The sequence below is a fragment of the Chanodichthys erythropterus genome, chromosome 20 (assembly GCF_024489055.1).
Source record: "Chanodichthys erythropterus isolate Z2021 chromosome 20, ASM2448905v1, whole genome shotgun sequence".
Classification (NCBI taxonomy): domain Eukaryota; kingdom Metazoa; phylum Chordata; class Actinopteri; order Cypriniformes; family Xenocyprididae; genus Chanodichthys; species Chanodichthys erythropterus.
In genome coordinates this window covers 32820647-32840270 of record NC_090240.1, presented here as the reverse complement: position 1 = coordinate 32840270, position 19624 = coordinate 32820647, and the positions used below count along the sequence as shown (strand labels likewise).

General features: G+C 36.0%; 1 protein-coding gene across 1 annotated transcript; it reads right to left on the bottom strand.

The window, feature by feature from the left end:
• Positions 1 to 62: 62 nt before the first annotated feature.
• On the bottom strand, positions 63 to 5808 carry sall4 (spalt-like transcription factor 4). The gene is made up of 4 exons (XM_067371748.1): positions 5742 to 5808; positions 1276 to 3741; positions 880 to 1184; positions 63 to 769 (listed from the first exon to the last, which is right to left on the bottom strand). The coding sequence occupies exons 1-4, from the start codon at positions 5806 to 5808 to the stop codon at positions 347 to 349; spliced, it is 3261 nt and encodes a 1086-aa protein (XP_067227849.1). The 3' UTR covers positions 63 to 346.
• Between the last annotated feature and the right edge of the window lie 13816 nt (positions 5809 to 19624).

Here is a 19624-nt window from a genome sequence, read left to right as displayed (position 1 = left end):
TCTAGAAACAAAACTGACAAAATACCCGCATATATTAGAGAGAAAGAAAAAAAAAAAAAAAAGAAGAAAAAAACTACAGTAGTTAGATCAGATTCAATTAGAAGTAATCGCTAGCATGTAAGGGTCCAAAAAGGAAGGCATGGCCCATTTTAGGGTATAGGCTCATTTAACAAAGGTATGTAAATTTGCAACTTCTTAAAAGCAATCTTACACACATGAATTGATTGTACCAACTAAGGACTGAATTAATAAATAGCCCAGTTCCTAACATTTCAGCAGGCTTATAAGCCAATCAGCACAATGCAGACTGTCAATTGGGAACATTTTCCTGTAGTCCTTTCACTTTCTAATTCACTTTACCCTCTTCCATAAAATGTGGAAACTTTGCTATGCTTTCAGAGCCATTCTTTTCCATTTCTGCAACTGTGCCAGGGATGCCTGTCTGAGAGGACTCCATCTTGGTTATTCCCCCAGTAGAGCCCACTAAAGGACCTCCAGCGAGACTTCCTGGGAGAGGGATGCCACCATTTTGGATGACTGAAATCTCATTGGTCTTCATGGTCAGCCCATTTGTGAAGGCAGCAGCATACTGGTTCCACATTGATGGGTCGAAGTTAATTGGCGGGGGAATCAAATCCTTTGGGGGTGGCAGCATATCTGGGATCATCTTGGACTCTGCGCCCATGGCCATCAAAGCCATCGGGTTATCCAATGAGAGGCGTTGACCTCGCCTTGCTGTGTTATTCCACATGTGCGTCCCAACATGCACCTGTAAAATATAAAACAAGAGTTCATGAGACTTACTGCGGTATACACTGGGCATTCGATTTTCAAACAATTCACTTCAAAAGCCTGAAGTTAAAGCAAAGACAGCATTACCTTAAGGTTTCCCTTTGTTGTGAAAGCCCTGCCACAAATTGTGCAAGCGAATGGCTTCTCGCCCGTGTGTGTACGTTCATGGATTTGCAGGGCACTGGCAGATGAAAAGTTTTTCCCACACATGTTGCAGAGATGTTGCTTGGTGGATCGACGAGGAGCACTAGAAGTAGCAGGAGGAGTAGAAGCTCCTTGAGGCAGCTGGGAGCTGTACAGGCTATGGGCACCCATAGGAGTCTCGGGAGGGATCTGCATCTCCAGTTTGACCAGACTTGGAGGCACCCTCATAAATGGTAGCTGACTAGAACCTAAGAGAGAAGAACAAATTGATCACTTTGGCAAAACATCAAGAAGAAACATCAGTGCCAGGTTAAGCATGTTGAAATTAACAAAACATACCATAGTCACCACTGGAAAAGGACAAGCCCGGCTCCTCTTTGATGGGTTTGGGAGCAAAACTTGATGTCAAGTCCAGTGCTCCATTGTTTTCACTAAAATCTTGAGGTGCATCAGAGTCTGGTCTGGATTTAACACCATCATCTGGGTTTGTGTATTCTGGGGATTTTGATTGACCATTACTCAAGGGACCATCTATAGGGGACGAAGAGTGAAAGGACACAGAATCTGACACTGCCGGACTGCGGTCATTCTTGTAATCCATTTCCCCAGACCCTGAAGGGGAATCTTTCATCCCGCTGTCGCTCTCTGAAGCAGTGCTGCTTTGCCGTTGAAGGTTCAGTGCAGAGGTGAGGCTCTTCATGTGGTTCTCCAGGGCAGCGATGCCTGTAAACATAGATGGTGGACCTTGAAAAGCCTGATCTTCTTTGGTGTTGGGCTGGGGCTCTGTAGAGTTGTTCAGCTTCTCCTGATTGTCCAAATCAAAGTCTTGTTCTTCCATACTCTCTTCATGCCCAGTGGAGTCAATGTTCTTATCCTCTGTCATGCTAGCATCCAGTGCTTCAGGACCTTCAAACTGATTCTCTGGCAGAGGGGTGTTGGGAATCTGGCCACCCATGTGCATACGAATATGCTGCTGGAGGACGACTGCATTGGTGAACTTCTTATGACAAATTGGGCAAGAGTGTTGCATCTTAAGAGGAGTGTTGGCCCTGTGAACGCCATAATGAGCTTTAAGGTTGCCCTTGGTGGAGAAAGCCCTGCCACAGATTTTGCATTTGTATGGTCGCTCACCAGTGTGTGTGCGGTAATGCATTTTGAGGGAACTTTGGCAGCTCAGAACTCGGTGGCAAATAACACATTCATTGGGGTCATTTGTCCTCTTCTCCAAGCCATCCACCATTTGCTGAAGTTTTGCAGTACCAGAGCCATTTTCGCCAGGTAGACCATTACCATTTATGTGTTGCAATCCAGCCAGCGCATCCGAGGAATCTTTGCTCTGATCCAGTCCCGCCATCTCCTGACCAAACATGCTGGAAGTAATGGATGCACCGTCACTGCCAGATGAAGAAGGCCTCTGGGAGTAGATGTCCCCACCTACTGGAATATCAAATGAGGGCTTGAATGTTTGGAGCACTGGTGGATGGAGTCCTGCCGAAGGAAGCCCCAGCACTGGTTTGGTGTCACCAAAATTATTTTCCTCCATGGGGGGCACAGACATGCCATAAGGGATGCCATTGTTTGTAGGCATATTGTCCAGGTGTTCTGGTACGGGATGTGGATTCATCTTAATGTGTGGGTATTTTTCTTTGTGCCTCTGGAAATGCACTTTGAGGTTCCCTTTAGTTGTGAAACGGTTTCCACAGATGTTACATTTATAGGGCCTTTCACCAGTGTGGGAGCGCAAGTGGATTTGTAGAGCACTGTCATTTCCAAATGTCTTCCCACAGAACTTGCATTTGTGCTTGAGCATGTGCTCACCAGAGCCATTTTTTGACTCCGGCATCACAGGGACCTTATTTTTTGCCTTTTTAGAGGGATCCATGCTTGCTGCAAGGGTATTAAAGGGACCCTGTAATCCCATGACCCCTGGAGATTGCGGAAGCAGCGCTGGAAGTCGGCTAGCTAAATCAGGGAGTCCTTTAATGTCGGCTTTTAAGGGCATTGAGCCCAAACCTCCAGCGAGGGATGTGGGGATGGTGACGGATTGAGGTAGTTTTGCTTGTTTCAAGGCTTCCAAGGACAAGTTCTGGGAGCCCGTCCGTTTGCCAATGAGGGCAGCTGCAGCCGAGAGCTGTTGTGATAAATGTGCACCCAGTGCTTTCAGTGGATCCACAGCGGCACCTACTGCAGAGTGGAGACTCTGAGGAGCCATCATGGCCACTTGGATGCGGATCTGTTCAGTTAGCTGAATCTGCTGCAGTTGCTGCTGCTGGAGACTGACCAGCTGTTCCAAGATCATGGGGATTGCAAGAAGGGTGTCTTGGTGTGGTTGCGGGGGTGGAGACTTCTGATTGGACGAATTGGACGAGTGTTGTGTTACAGCAACTTTGGTAGCAGCCATGGACTCAAGAGTCACATTAGAGTCTTGCATTTTGGAAGATGCCGAGTACCCCATATCTGGATTGCCATCTTGATCATGATTTGAGGGGTCATCCTGGTTCAGCATGAGTTCTCCTTCCATCATTTCCTCAGACTCGGAGCTGTGCTTTGAATGCAAATTACTGGCAGACTGATCACCCAAGAAATCACCCGGAGAATGTTGGGAGAACTCAGAGGGCACTTCATTCCCGTCACCATCTTTCATGATTACTACCTGCTGACTCTTGGTGCAATTTCTCTCATGTTCAAGAAACTCAGCCTCATCGAAGAACTCAGCGCAACATTTGTCACAAACCCTCGTCTCCTCTGATCGTCGCCTCTTAGCCTCGTTGCCATCCTCCTCACTTTGACCGCTGTGCAAGATCCCTGCAGCAAAGACAAAGTTGAAGAGATGACATATTTTAATAATTTGCTGTAAATGAGGAACACAAATATAACACCATCAGTACTGGCTGCTGATTAAAGTTAGAGAAAATCTAATTCTACTTGGCACTTATATTCTGAAGTCACAAATTAAGTGGCACTTTTGGATTTGCATAACAGATATTTAGCATTAGGAAACACAAATTAGATAAACTCAAGCTGCTTTTATAAGTAGTCACATACACAACTTTCAGTTGTGCAGTCCCACCAGATGAGGGCAGCATTTACAGTATGCACAAAATTAAATCCAAATTTTACTAGAAAACATCAACCAATGCAAAAAGATTAACTTTCACTTAAAACTTCTCCCTCATCCAACAGTTCTTGCATTTCTCTATCAAATAATATGCATATGGGCTCATAAAACAGCATATGCTTAACGGCTTTTCAAGTAATTAACATACAAATGCTGTTAGGCAGTCCTAATGATGAATAAAAAAAAATGCTGATAACAACCTAAAAGGAGCCAGTCGGTAATTCTTATTATAGCAGAAAATGCAAGGCAAATTAAATTAGGCTGCAGCACCATTAGGGAGGTCCTTTTAACAGGGCCATTGTTGAATGCAAATTTCATAATCTCTTATGAATGGGAAAGACCACCTGTTAACATTCTGACAGCGAAACTGGACATTAATTGTTAGCTAAACAACTTTAGTTACAAAAAAAAAAGCATTGTTTATCTGCTAGCTCTGAGAACAAACAGCACCTCATTTTAAAACAAAGCAAACCAACTTAAGTTTAATTTTAAAAGAGACAGAGAGAGAGAATTCACTTTCAAAAACTGGACAAAAAGATCTAGTTCTGATTGCATGTTAAAGCTCTAAAAAGCAGTGGAGGTGCAATCAAACTCTTAAGGGACTTGATTTAAACAAAATATGCCTGAAATGAATCATGTTTCAAACCATGCATTTAGGGTTGGACGGATAAACTGCGTGTAAACCACAAGAGGGCGTCTGATCAATGTACAAGAGATACAATGTCGCTCTTCTGATACTTTCAGTGTTATACTGATTGTACCTTAACTGAGAGGGAATTCCACATGCAATATTGTACAACTCAACTGGCTGAGATTAAAAATCAACTTTAAACAAACAAACAAACAAGACAAATAAACCACAATCCCTCGGTCAATCGACATTTAAACACATATCTTTACTTTAAGAATAACCACATTTCGGCAAGTCATGGATAAAAGTCTACATGATGTGGTTTACATTTACACCCCCATTGCACACAACTTCATTTCCATCCCCCATCCACATCTCCATATGCGACCAAAAGAAACTGTGGGGGATTTATTGCTTTGTGGTCAAGCTTGTTCGCGACTCACATTTCATGCCGACCTGTTGAGCACCTTTGTTTAACAGTGGTCAGTGATACCAGTACGCCACATCAAATATTAACACATGAGCATGGTCTAGAATATACGTGTACATTTATCAGCCAGTCATACAACTAGTCATACAACTAGTCAAAAACATTAGATATAGGGTATATTTTTTTATTATTCAAAGTTCAAATAGCATATTCTCTCTTAAAAAAAATAAATAACTTAAACTATAATAAAGACACCCATCAAAACGCATCAATAAGTGAGAAAACAAGCCGCTGACTCGAAGAATGTAAAATGCAAAAGGTCGATAAATATTAACGATTTCATATACGTAAACATTAGACTATCAACCAACAAACCAAACAAAAATAAATCAAACTGCGTGTATTGAAGTTAACCGAAGTTCAACACATTCATGATGAATGATGCATAACAGAAACTTTTTAGTTTATTTAGCAATTCATAAAACAAGTCAATTTAAAGGCTTGTGATCCCATTTACTCGCAATTAACCTACATAATTCACATATGAAATTAAACATATCTCGTACAGTACACGAACACAAAAATATAAACAAAGTTCCCATTAGTTTTTGTCGCTTCAAACTTACCATTTTCTGTCGAAGCGGGCTCGTCTGAATTGATATGTTGTGGTTTGGATTGCTTGCGCCGCGACATGGTAACCTACAACCATCAGGGGCGAATAGTAAGACTATTTAGTCCCTCTCCTTTAGAAATTCTCCAGGTTGGGGGAAATTAGCCCCTCGAGTAGAAATGCGCATGTCAAAGTAATTATTATTATCAATAATGCATTGCGATTTATCATGCTCTTCTGACAGCTGATTGGCTCCGGTCCAAAGTGCTCACGCATTATTCAAATGAGGCTTCATTGATGAGAAATGCAGAGTCGAGAGAAAGGGGGAGGAGTGCGAAAGAGAGAGAGAGAGAGAGAGGGAGGGAAGCTAATGCGCAGGCGGGGATAAAAAACTGTAATTATTTTAGAATGACAATCTGTTTCTTATACAACTATTATATGCATCTTTATGCATTTACATATTTATGCATTTACATATTTATCTTGTATTAGCTATATATTTTATGTATTATTAGATCATAAAATTATTGTATTTTCAGTTTACAATATCCTATGCAACTATTTCCAGTAGGATGTGTTGTTTTACACTTTATAATGTAGATGGATGTTCTCTCTATTCCAAACATGTATTTACAGTGTACTACATAAAGATCAATCTGGTTGTGTCTCTTCACTCTGTGATTTAAATATGGAAATTGCAACTGACATTAACCCCTGGACACATTAAACACAAAGACCAGCCTGTCACGTTGTACTGATATGTGTAATGTAGAAATAAAGAGCAGACAAGTAAATATATGCAAATGTTGAAGGAGAAATGAGGAAAAAACTGCAATTGTTTAGTTCATTCAAATGCAGTATGTAAAGTAATTGTCTTACCTTACGTCAAAACACATGGATATGGGTATATTAGTTAAGAAAGAATATATTTTGTGAATATATATATATATATATATATATATATATATATATATATATATATATATATATATATATATATATATATAGGTTTAAAATGCATTTCTGTCCACATTTCAGTCATCACTATATAAAAAATAATTTTTAAAAAATTGATATATATATAGACAGAGAGAGAGAAAGAGAGAGAGAGACCAGTATATATAGAGATTAATATATATTATATAATTATATATATATTATATAATTATATATATATTATATAATTATATATATATATATATATATACATATATATATATATATACTAATAACCAAACAAACTGTGGACAAAAATGCATTTGTATATAATTTATATTTATTTTTTATATTAATTTATTAACATACACGTTACACATATTTGTATATATGTGTGTATGTGTAAATGTATGTATATTATATATATATATATATATATATATATATATATATATATATATATATATATATATATATATATATATATAAAATTTATACAAAATTGCATTTCAAATTATATATTTATATATGTGTAATATAAATGATCTAATAATGCATATTTTTATTATATAAATAAACTATGGTCAAAAATGCATTTCAAATAATATATATATATATATATATATATATGTGTGTGTGTGTGTGTGTTTGTGTGTGTGTGTGTGTGTGTGTAACAGTAACAGATTAAAAATAATAAATTAAATATTGTATTGTTTTAGTTGCTTTTTATGATTTGTAAGGGTTGCTTAAACAAGTACGAAGGCAAACTGGCCAAAATATTTTAATGTAAGACACAATGTACTGAAAGCTTCATTATTATTTTTTTTAATGATGTCACTCACTGTCTAAAAATAAGCATTGGTCAGCAGTCTTTTGTTTGGGTCTGTTGGTTTTAGTCAGGATGTGTCATAGATGCCATAGATGTTTATTAGATAAGGCGGCGCAGGAGTCATTTGCTTTGTTTGCACATACTGGATACATTTGCCTATAAATTTTTCACTTAGATTTTAATGCAAATGGACCGGCTTCCATCTTATTTAACACACACAGCCGCAGCCTTTTAGAGCTAACAACGTGCATTATGTGCTGCTTTTCACTGTATAATCTCAGTACATCAGATGTGTCAGTAACTGCTGTTAAAGCACGCACCAATTGGCACATCCTGTTCTTCCACGGACAGCTATGGTTTTGTAAATTTCCCAGCTCAGAATGGACAGTGATTTTTTTAAACCCCCGCTTCCCTCCCGCCCCCTTTTTTCATAAGGCAATGTGAGAACGGCAAGTGCTTTGAGGGTGTGAAAGAATTTATAGCTTTTCTCAAAAGAAGATAGGCCGTCACCCCCCACCCTGTCTCACTGTCAGCTGCGTATGCCTTACACCAGAGGAGATTGATGCTTCTAAACTTAATGGAGGGCCTCAGTGACTTAGGAGAACAGGAAGAAGAAATATTTTCAATCCATTTCCCCAATCCAGACATGTAAATGTTGTATCCATTAAAACCAACCGAGGGCTGAGGTTAAAGCAAGCACTGTGACTCACTCATCTTACATGAATATAGTGTTTGGGAAAAAAACTTAACGTGAACACCTTGATGGTTTGGAGAGTTTAGAAATGGCCTAACACAATATTATTCAATTAGAGTTTAACATCAAGTTTTACTAATTACAACCAGCCGTGTCATTCCACCTACAGCACTGTTTCAAGATAAAGACAAGCCTTTAAAACGGACCTTCTGTCCATCAGGACACAAAGAGGACTCTATATATTTTGTAAAAACAAACGTCTATCACGGACGGACTGAAGGTGCAGAAAGGAGGGGTGTGCAGTCTAGACGCTTTATGACGGCAATAAGAAACTTCGCTTGGCTTCAGTGTTCCTGTTGTGTTCAAACTAAACAATTCTCACTTTGTAAGAACTGAGTCATAAATCCAGGACGGTGGGAATGAGAAAACTCTCATCTTATATTTCTACCCCCCTTAGGATGGACAGATGGGGTTTTTGTTTCTTTTTGAGGTGCTTATGATAGGGATTTGAAGACAAAAAATGGCGTTTTACTGCATTAATGAAGGCTAAGCCGTATTTCAAGCAGTTATGAGTTATATGTGACAAGACTCAGAAACACCTTTTCCAATTTCCAAGCCTGGAAAAGTTATGGAAAGTAATAAAACCCTTAAAAAGTCCTGCATATTTCTAGTTATTGTTAGAAAGTGCTTTTTGCGAGGGCAAACTATAAAACATATTGGCATAAATGCTACAAAAATGTTTAAAAATCCAATCAAAAATGATTGGAGAACTAATGGAAAACTTTATTTCTGAAAAAAGTAGGTGTTTAGCAAAAGAAAAAGTAATTTTAGTTAGAACAGAATGCACTCGTGGGTTCTTTATTGGCACCATTTTTTTTTTTCTTCATGTGAAGAAAATTTTAACAATCAGAAGAACATTTTCCACTATAAAGAACCTTCAATGCACTGTAAAATAATATTTTTTGGTTTAACTTAAAAAAGTAAGTTACCTGCACTCTAAAAAATAGTTCTGGGTTGAGCCTTTTGGGTAATTTTTTGGGGTTATTTTTCCAGTGTTTGGGTAGTTTTGTGTTACCTAGCTCCTAGGTCAGATGTAATAACCCAGTGTTTGGGTAGTTTTGGTGTTACCCAGATCCTGGGTCCGACATAACAACCCAGGGGTTGAATTATTTATCGCGGGATTTTTGCGACCTCTTCAGGAGAGAGCAGTGCAGATTCGTCAAATTGGTGCATGTCTTCGGTAAAATACAGGTTTGTGTACGTTTTATTTTATCTAAAATATCATTATTGTTCTGTAAATTTTATGCAAAGCAACATACAGGGGCGCGATGTGAGTCACCTAAACGCATGTCACATCTGTCTTTTCGTGTGATGGAAACGCCCGATGCTACAATTTCATTCAAAAAGAAACAGAATATAAATACTTAGGATGTTTAAATATATTCTCAGAATTGTACAGTGATTATTTATGGACAGGTTATGGAGTTGCTACGAGTGAAACGCAGGCGGCGGTGTAAAGTTAGAAGTTCCCCCGCCAAACGCGTGCCATCTCCGGCACGAGATCCAGCGCCGTTACGGTGGAAACAGGACAACAGAGACTGGTCGATTACACTTCGAAATGTTTAATTTTTACTTTTAATATTTGTTAAACGTGCTTAAATGTAGGCAATATGTATTAAAAACAATATAAAATATGCTACAGCCTACTATAAATTATTATCTGTGTGGAGTAACATTATTTTAAAAAGGTTTAGAGGATTTAAGTTAATCCGTAATCATTAATGAAGTAAACAAAGAAAGAAAAAAAAGCTAGTATAATACTAAAATTGAATCGATCCATTAGGCTGGGTTATATACAACCCAGTTTGTTGGGTTAAATTAACCCAACGTGTTCTGTCCTATATTTACCCATCCCTTGGGTTGTTTTTAACCCTTTGTTTTTGCCTTTTGAATTCATTTAAATAAAAAAATTGAGTTAATACAATGAAGGCGATTGGTTTAACAAACAGAAACTCAAAATATTGTTATTTGAACCTGAAGTTGATTTGATAAAAGAAAAAAAAGTTGTGATAACAAATCATGATTTTATATATATATATATATATATATATATATATATATATATATATATATATATATATATATATATATATATATATATATATATATATATTTTACAGTATATTGTTGACTTAACATTCATGGAACCTTTCCATTCCATTGAAGGTTCTTTAGAGTGGAAAAGGTTCTTCTGATTGTTAAAATGTTCTTCACAATAAGAAAAATAGTTCTATTAATAAATGTCCAATGAAAGGTTGTTTTGGGGAAGCAAAAATGGTACTTCTATATGGCATTGCTGTGAAAACCTCCTTTTTTGGATCCTTTATTTTTAAGTAGTATAGACATTTTCCAAAGTGTGAAGTCCTTTTGCCATACACTATTGTTGCACATTGTTGTACACTTGTGTACAGGTCTTGACCTCGACCTCTCCCTTTCCTTTGTTTTGAGAGAAGATGAGATATTTGTTTGTGGATATCTGGTGATGTTTCCTCTGAAAAGAATTAACCTCTGACAGTGGACATTTGGGCAGTAGTGCTCAATAGCTGCATTTAAAAAGCTGACATAAAGGTAACGCACGGAACAAAGAAACTTCCATCAGTTTGCGTGAATGAAGCCATGCACATCAGTGTTTAAAACGTCAATTTCACCTGCGTTGTCTGAAGATTCACACCAATGCTCTGAATTGATTAATGATACGTGAACTGATGGTTATGATTCTGGGATGAAGCTGGCAGAAACACAATGTCAATAATGTGATTGAATGATGAATGGTTCTGATCTTATTTGCAAGTATGCAGCCAACTTCTATAAGATGAGACATCATGATCTAATTCTATTTTCCTTTTTTTTAACTGATTAACCTTTCAGCATATTCTATGACATACTTATGTGCATATGGGTATATATGTGACCCTGGACCACAAAACATTAAGTTTTGACAAAAGTCAAAATGGTAATTTTTTTTTAAATGTATGTTTATACATTTATACAAAGCTGAATAAATAAGCTTTCCATTGATATATGGTTTGCTAGGATAGGACAATATTTGGCTGACATGCAACTATTTGAAAAGATATTGAGAAAATCGCCTTTAAAGTTGTCCAAATGAAGTCCTTAGCAATGCATATCCACTCACAGAAATACATTTTTTATATATTTACAGTAGGAAAATTACAAAATATCTACATTTCTGGCATTAAAAAAAAGATAATTTTGACTATTTTGGCTATTGAAATACCCATGCGACTTATGACTGGTTTTGTGGTCCACACACACACACACACACACACACACATTTATATATATATATAAAGTTCTTACCAATAGGTAGCTTGTGTAGTTTTTGACCTTGGGCTTGAAATTTGTAATGTCAAGTTATGCTGTAAAGCTGTTACAATTTAGCAAAATTGAAAAAGCACCAGTTTGATATTTCTGATGCTGAGCATCCTGTGTTTTTTCAGATGGCCTCTATAAAAAGGTCTTGTGATGGTATCAGGGCTAATAGCTACGGGACAGCAGCAGGGTGACGCTTGAAGTACACTTGTAAATTGAACACATGTTCCCTGTGTCTGCGAAAAAAGAAAGACAAAGACCAATCAGATGCAACGTCGAAGGAACGTAGAAAGAACGTCGGTAAGCCTTTATGTATAATGCATTATGAAAGTATTTTTAATGCATTAATTATGCCTTGTAATGGACCTCTCATGAATAAGTTGTATCCAGTTATAATAGTTATCGTTTCATTGAACACACCTTTAGACAGTATAATGCATTAAAACACATGACAAACAACCAATTTTAGATGTAACAAGGAATCTTAAAACATTATAACGCAACTGGTAACAATTATTTATGAAAAGATATAGGTAATGCATTATAATGTTATGGATAGGCCTACCTGTAAAGGCTTTAAGTAGGCCCAAAGTGTTACCAGAAATTCTTTTAAAATATTACAGTTTTGCATGTATGCTTGTCTTGGCACCTCCAAAACAACTGTGGCAAAGCAGCTGTTGGCAAGGCTGTGTCTTTGAGCTGGTTGGCGTGCCAGCTGGTGATCAACATCAAACCAACAGGAACATCTCATCACTCAAAACGCTCAGCCATATCGCCTCGCCAGATTAAAATTAATCATAAGGCAAAAAATCACAAAATCAAACAAGCGCTTTAAGCAACTCTTAATGTGCAAAGTGCTCAAGTTTCTACACACTGGAATGATTCGACTCTAAAAATAATTTGTTTAGCTCAGCAACTGCTCTCCTCAAAGGATTAAACATACAAATAAAGAAATGGAAAATAGATTGATTTAAATAAATGGCTTGTACGATCATTTGTTGCTCTCTCTGAGAACACGGGTTTTGTTTCTGTAAACAATTTCATCAAGGGGTGAACCTTGTTTCTTTATGTTGTGACTTCAGACTTCATTCGGCATTCATCTTCATCTGTTTTGTAACTAAACTCTCTTTGTGCAAGAGATTATGAAAGGAAAGACTCAAACCTCATATTTATATGTTTAGATAATTGCAGACATAACATAATGGATGAAAGCATATGCGGAGGGAGAGATGAATATGTTTACAAAATAGCTTTTAGGTGGCCAATTAACATGTATTTCTCTGCACGAGCTGTTCTCATACAGTACCCATCTACTTAATTATTATTGATTGGTATATTGCCCATCCTTTTTTTTAAATTGAATTTCCCTTGAGAACATTGATAAAGCATTCTATAATGCCCAATACAGACCACTTCAGAATTATATTTTTATTTTTCCAATATTTTTTTTTATTTGCAATTTTCACCTTACATACATGCCTATAACAAGAACAAATTAACAATAAACAAATGGTGGCATGGTATATATACACAGACGTGGACAAAATTGTTGGTACCCTTAATAAATATGGCCAAAGATAAAAATAAATCTGCATTGTTTATCCTTTTGATCTTTAATTCATAAAATTAGCAAAAATCGAACCTTTCATTGAAGGAAAAGAATTGAAAATGGGTGGAAAAGCTCATTATGAAATAAATGTTTTTCTCCAATACATGTTTGCCACAATTATTGGCATCCATAGAAATTCGTCTGAGTAAAATATCTCTGAAATATATTCACATTCACATTTACATTTTTTAGCACACCAGGGTGACTAGGAGCATGAAATTGTGCAGCCATGACTTCCTGTTCCACAGGAGTACAAATATGTGTAAACACAAAGGACAAATCTGCTTAATCATTCATCACAATGAGAAAATAATAATAATATAGTTGTGATGTGCAGCAAAAGATCGTTGAGCTTCACAAAATAGAAAATAGAAGAAAAAAGCTAACGCATTGAAAATCCCCATTTCCACCATCAGGGCAATAATTAAGAAGTTCCAATCAACTAAAGATGTTACAAATATGCCTGGAAGAGGACGTGTGTCTAAATCGTCCTAATGTGAAGTGAGGAGGAGAGTTTGAGTGGCCAAAGACTCTTCAAGGATCACAGCTGGAGAATTGCAAAGATTAGTTGAGTCTTGAGTCTCAGAAAGCCTTAAAAAATGACAGCACCTACATCCCCCACAAGATGTTCGGGAGGGTTTCAAGAAAAATCCTTCTTTGCACATCCAGAAACAATCTCAGGCATATTCAGTTGTCAGACAAGAGTGGAACTTCAAACGGGACCGGCTTCTGTGGTAAGATAAAACTAAAAAAATAGCTTTTTGGCAGCAAACCCACCAGATGGGTTTGGTGCACACATGGATAAAAAGTACCCCATGCCCACGGTTAAATATACTGCTGGATCTTTAATGCTGTGAGCCTATTTTTCTGTTGGATGTCCTGGACATCTTGTTCAGATACATGGCATCATGGATTCTAGCAACAGATAAAAAATCTAAACCTGACCACTTATGCTAGAAATCCAATAATGGGCAGTGATTGGATCGTCCATAAGGACTATGATCCGAAACAAACATCAAAACCAACACAAAAATGTGTCACTGAGCACGAAATGAAGCTTCTGCCATGAGCATCCCAGTTCCCTGACCTGAACCCTAAAGAAAATGAGTGAACTGAAGAGAAGAACCACCAACATGGAGCTGGAATCTGAAGGATCTGGAGAGATTCTGCATGAAGGAATGGTCTCTGATCTCCAAACTCATCAGGCATTATAGAAGAAGACTCAGAGCTGTTATCTTGGGTAAAGGACATTGGGTGCCAATAATTGTGGCCAACATGAACTAGAGAAAAACATTTATTTCGTAATGAGCTTTTCCACCCATTTTCAATTGTTTTACTTAAATGAAAGGTTAGAATTTAATTAAAGATCAAAAAGATAAACAATGCAGATTTATTTTCACAGCCGCCTTTGCTCATATTTACGAAGGGTGCCGACATTTGTGGAGGACACTGTATATATAGATAGATAGATAGATAGATAGATAATACAGGAATAACAACAACAACACCAACAACAATAAATATAAATAAATAAGCTCTTAATTTTTTGGAACACAAACTGATATATATATATATATTTATTTATTTATATAGACTCCAAAGCACATTAAACCTTCAAAAACATACTTGACATTGGAGTATCAGGTTGATACCTCCTGACTTTTCCTGACCTTATGAGAACTGATATTGAAATGAGAACTCATATTTCAACTTAATAACATCCATCAAACATCCTTCATGAAAAATGTTATATTACTTTTGTTTGGGGTCACAGAGTCCTGCCTATTGTCCAATAAGATTTGTTTTATTATATCTTTATACAGTGTGTTTTTGCTGAGGTCAAACTGACCCCAAATAGAAACAAGGCAAGGCAAGGCAAGGTTATTATACAGGTTATTGATTTCATATGCAACACATATAAAAAAAATTATTCATTATAAAACTTGCATATGTAAAAACATATTTTTTTCTTCTTTTTTCTTATTTTATTGACAAGTGACTTCCCCCAAAGTAATGAAATGCTGAGTATATGACTGGCAATAACACTAAGACAATGCTGCAATATGCACATGAATGTCTCACAGGAAGTCCTCAGAGAGATGCGACCCTTTTAAGATAACAAGTAAACTGCTTATTGGTCTGAGACAATCACAGGGGAGATGGGGGTGGGGACAAATTACACAACAGCATGTCACAAACAAGTTTACTTTGACTTATTGTTTGTAATGCTAGAAATGTATGTGTGAGTGCAGTTAATGAAAATAAAAGAGGTGATTCTAAACATACTGTATATAATATCTCAATTAAATTGTTTCAGGAAACCCTTTGGTTTTCATACTTTTCTTATAAGGAAAAATATGCCAAAAAACTCACACATGAGAAGAGATCTCAATAACGTCTCAAAATTTACTAAGATACAAAAGTGTGAACAAAATTCAGAGATATCAAGAATTGATTTTTTTTCAATACACCTAAAAGTAATGTTCCCATTGATAGTTCCTTGAAGAACCATTAACATTCATGGAACCTTTAGAATGCAGAAAATATTCTTTATGTTCTATATTCTAAAGGTTATTTAGAATATTAGTGTTTTTTTTCCACACACACACACAAAAATTGTTCTTTTAATAACTGTTCACTGGAATCAAAATGATTCTATGGTATTGCTGGAAAACACCCTTTATTTTTAAGAGTGTATAAAATGTTCTGAGCTGTTATCAATATTCATTTTATAGCTCTAAATGCTTATACTGTATGTCAACATCTCGTTTGTGTCTATACTCTTAAAGAATTTTAGAATAAACATCTAAGATGAATACTTAAATGAAACATTTCTTTCAAAATATGTTTTTAAAATCGAACCTTGTTACATTTAAAGTATTCTGAAGTTGATTGGTGTGAGGTTGAAGATAAAATAATGTTTTTAGCAGGCAAATATTGCACCACATCATATACAGTCAACATTTTTGTGCTGTGAAAGGACTATGAAAGGATCTTTTTCACATGAAATAATGAAACAAATATAGTTTAATATATAAGAAATACATATTTTTAATATTTTGTCCCTTACAGTAATACCTAACATTCAATGTTTGGGCCAGTAAGATTTTTTTTTTTTTATAGCAAGAACACATTAAATTGAATAAAAGTCACAGTAAACATTTATAATGTTACAGGATTTCTATTTTAAATCAATGCTGTTCTTTTGAACTTTCTATTCATAAAAGAAGTCTCACAGTTTCTTTAAAAATATTAAGCAGCACCACTGTTTTCAACAGTGATAATAAATGTTTCTTGAAAATTCACAAAGAAAGCAAAAGAAAAAGAAAGAAGGAAAGAAGGAAGGCAAAATAAGCTACTGAATCTCACACCAACTTTTAAATGCGTGTGTGAGGAGATGGAGGGGGGAGACGCATCTGGATTCCACACATGGCTGTAATTTAATGGAGAATTGCCCATTGGTTCCTGTGCAGAGGTAAACAGAGTGATGGGCCTGCTTTTGTTATTGCCAGAGTATGACAACTGCTTCCATCAACAAACAATAAAAGTGTAAGGGGGAGAAAGGGCCACACAGTCAACGGAGACCCCTGCCGAGGACACTTCTCACCATAAACTCCCCCATCAGCTGTATGCCTGTCTGTCACACCATCCTAATGAAGGAAAACACTCGCTGGAAGAACATAACGCATTTCCAGACAATTAATATATGTATGTATACTGCATAATACACAAAAGACATTTTTACAGAAAGTGCATAAGCATTTTGCAGTATATAAAAACTACGTAAATCTCATTTATGTTTAATTTATGTATGTCTTAGACGTTTCTAGTACGATTCCTTATGAAGAAACAAAAAATAAATACATGAGACCATTGTTGACACACATAGCTATAAAATGAATGCTAATAGCATTATCAGATAATTTGATGAGAAGTATTTATACATACTGAGATCTTTTACTTTTGATTACATACTTCAAACGCAGGATTACTGGAGTCTTTTCTCACAAGCAAACTGAATCTTTTTGATTCAGAATCTTGAAGAGATCTCATCTGTGATATTTTTTCTAGGTCTCAGAGGTCTTCATCGCTGCTCCACAGATCAGAGCAAACAGCCGCTGTGTGCTGGTGTCTGGAGTTATGAGATGGATATGGGAGGAGGGGGCGAATGAAAAGTGATTGAGATACACAAGGGTCCTGCCGTCACCGCCATGCTGTGAAACAACAGGAGGTCAATTCTTCAAATCTCAGATGCAATCTCAAGAACAGGGCTATAAACATTTACCAGGTGGGAGGCACCCTGTGTCTAAACTTATATGCTAATGACCATACACACCTTCACTGAATACAGCATACTGAGACAGATAAAGCATCGTGAGATACTATATAGGCCATTGAAAAGTGCAAACTCTCTCTATCTCTATATATCTAGAGATAGATCTCTCTCTCTCTCTCTCTCTCTCTCTCTCTCTCTCTCTATATATATATATATATATATATATGTATATGAAACAATACAACAATAAAGAAAAATAAAACACAATAAACTATAGTTTGTGTTTTATTTTTCATTATTGTTGTAGTGTTTCATACATATATACACACACACATATCATTTTAAATTAATTTCATTTTACTGCATAACACAGACACACAAACATTAAATACTTAATATCATTTAATTTTAATTTCAATAAGAAATAAGCAAAATATATTTGATTGATTTGAAATTGATAGATTTTTGTTCAAATTCTATTTCACACATATAAACATGTAAAAGCATGTTTTAATTGTATTACATATTTAATATAATTTTAATTTCAATAGAAATTGAAGCAAAATATATTTAATTCATTTGATAATTTGAAATTCATTGACTTTTTTAAATCCTCTCTCTCTCACACACACACACACACACACACACACACACACACACACACACACACACACACACACACACACACACACACACACACACACACACACACACACACACACACACACACACACACACACACACACACACACACACACACACACACACACACAAACATGTAAAAGCATGTTTAAATAAATAATTAATATTTAATTTTAATTTCAATTAAATAAATTTAAGCAAAATATATTTGATTTATTTGAAATTTCTTTTACAATTCTATATTACACACACACTAAATCCTTAATATCTTTTAATTTTAATTTCAATTAAAATTTTAGCAAATTATATTGGATTGATTTGAAATTGATTGATTTTTTAAAAATGTTATATTACACACACACATATAAGCATTTAAAAGCATGTTTTAATTGTATTACATCTTTAATATAATTTTAATTTCATTTAAAGATTTAATCAAAATATATTTAATTGATTTGAAATTCATAGATTTTTTAAAAAAATATTTCTCACTCTCTCATACACACACACACATGTTGTGTCATTACCACACACACACACACACACACACACACACACACACACACACACACACACACACACACACACACACACACACACACACACACACACACACACACACACACACACACACACACACACACACACACACACACACACACACACATACTGTTTAATACCTGTAGTAAGTCATGGGGATATGCAGTGCACAAATGGCCCCGTTTCCTGACAATGACCTGACATCTATGTCACTGGCAGAGCATGCTGTCAAAGTGAGTTATAAGAAGCTATTTTGTAACTATTAATTAAGCAGATTATAAAAGACACATGTTCAATAATAAGACTCAACCAATATGAACAAGAATCAATTCAACTGCTAAAGCCAGCTGGATTTTCCCTGGGAATCAAACCCATTACCTTAGTGTTGCCGGCTCCACACTCTGCTGTTTGACATAAATGAACACAAAACATTTGAAAATGAGTTAAATATGCAAATGTGTTTGTGAACCTTAAAACATATCAATGACATGTGATTTGACTGCTATCAGAAAAAGTTTAGGATGAAAAGAAGACAACAACCAGATGGAATACACATGTTTAGTGTTCGTTTGCACATGCAGACAAACATTTACTTGTGGTTTTTAGCACGGTTGTGTTATTTTGATCATTGCTGGCAACCTGATTTGACAATACAAGTAGCAACATTGTGTTGCAGTTCAAACAACTTCATGATGCTTTAGTTCTTTGCTTGCATTTTATAAAAATTAAACAACGTGTCTCTGAAATTGTTTAAATTCTCAACAACAAATACCGCGTTCTGTATCAAAAGCAGCTTCTTTGATGCTTCTGTAAACAAAAGGAGAAATTAGAAAACAGATCATTATGAAAGCGTTATATTACTATCAGCTGCTTGCATGCATACTGGAAGCCTTTGAAGTTGATACATATACTGTAAAATCAATTACAAATAAGACTGATTGTCAACAAGAACTGTAGTCTTTTGATCAAAACAATTTACA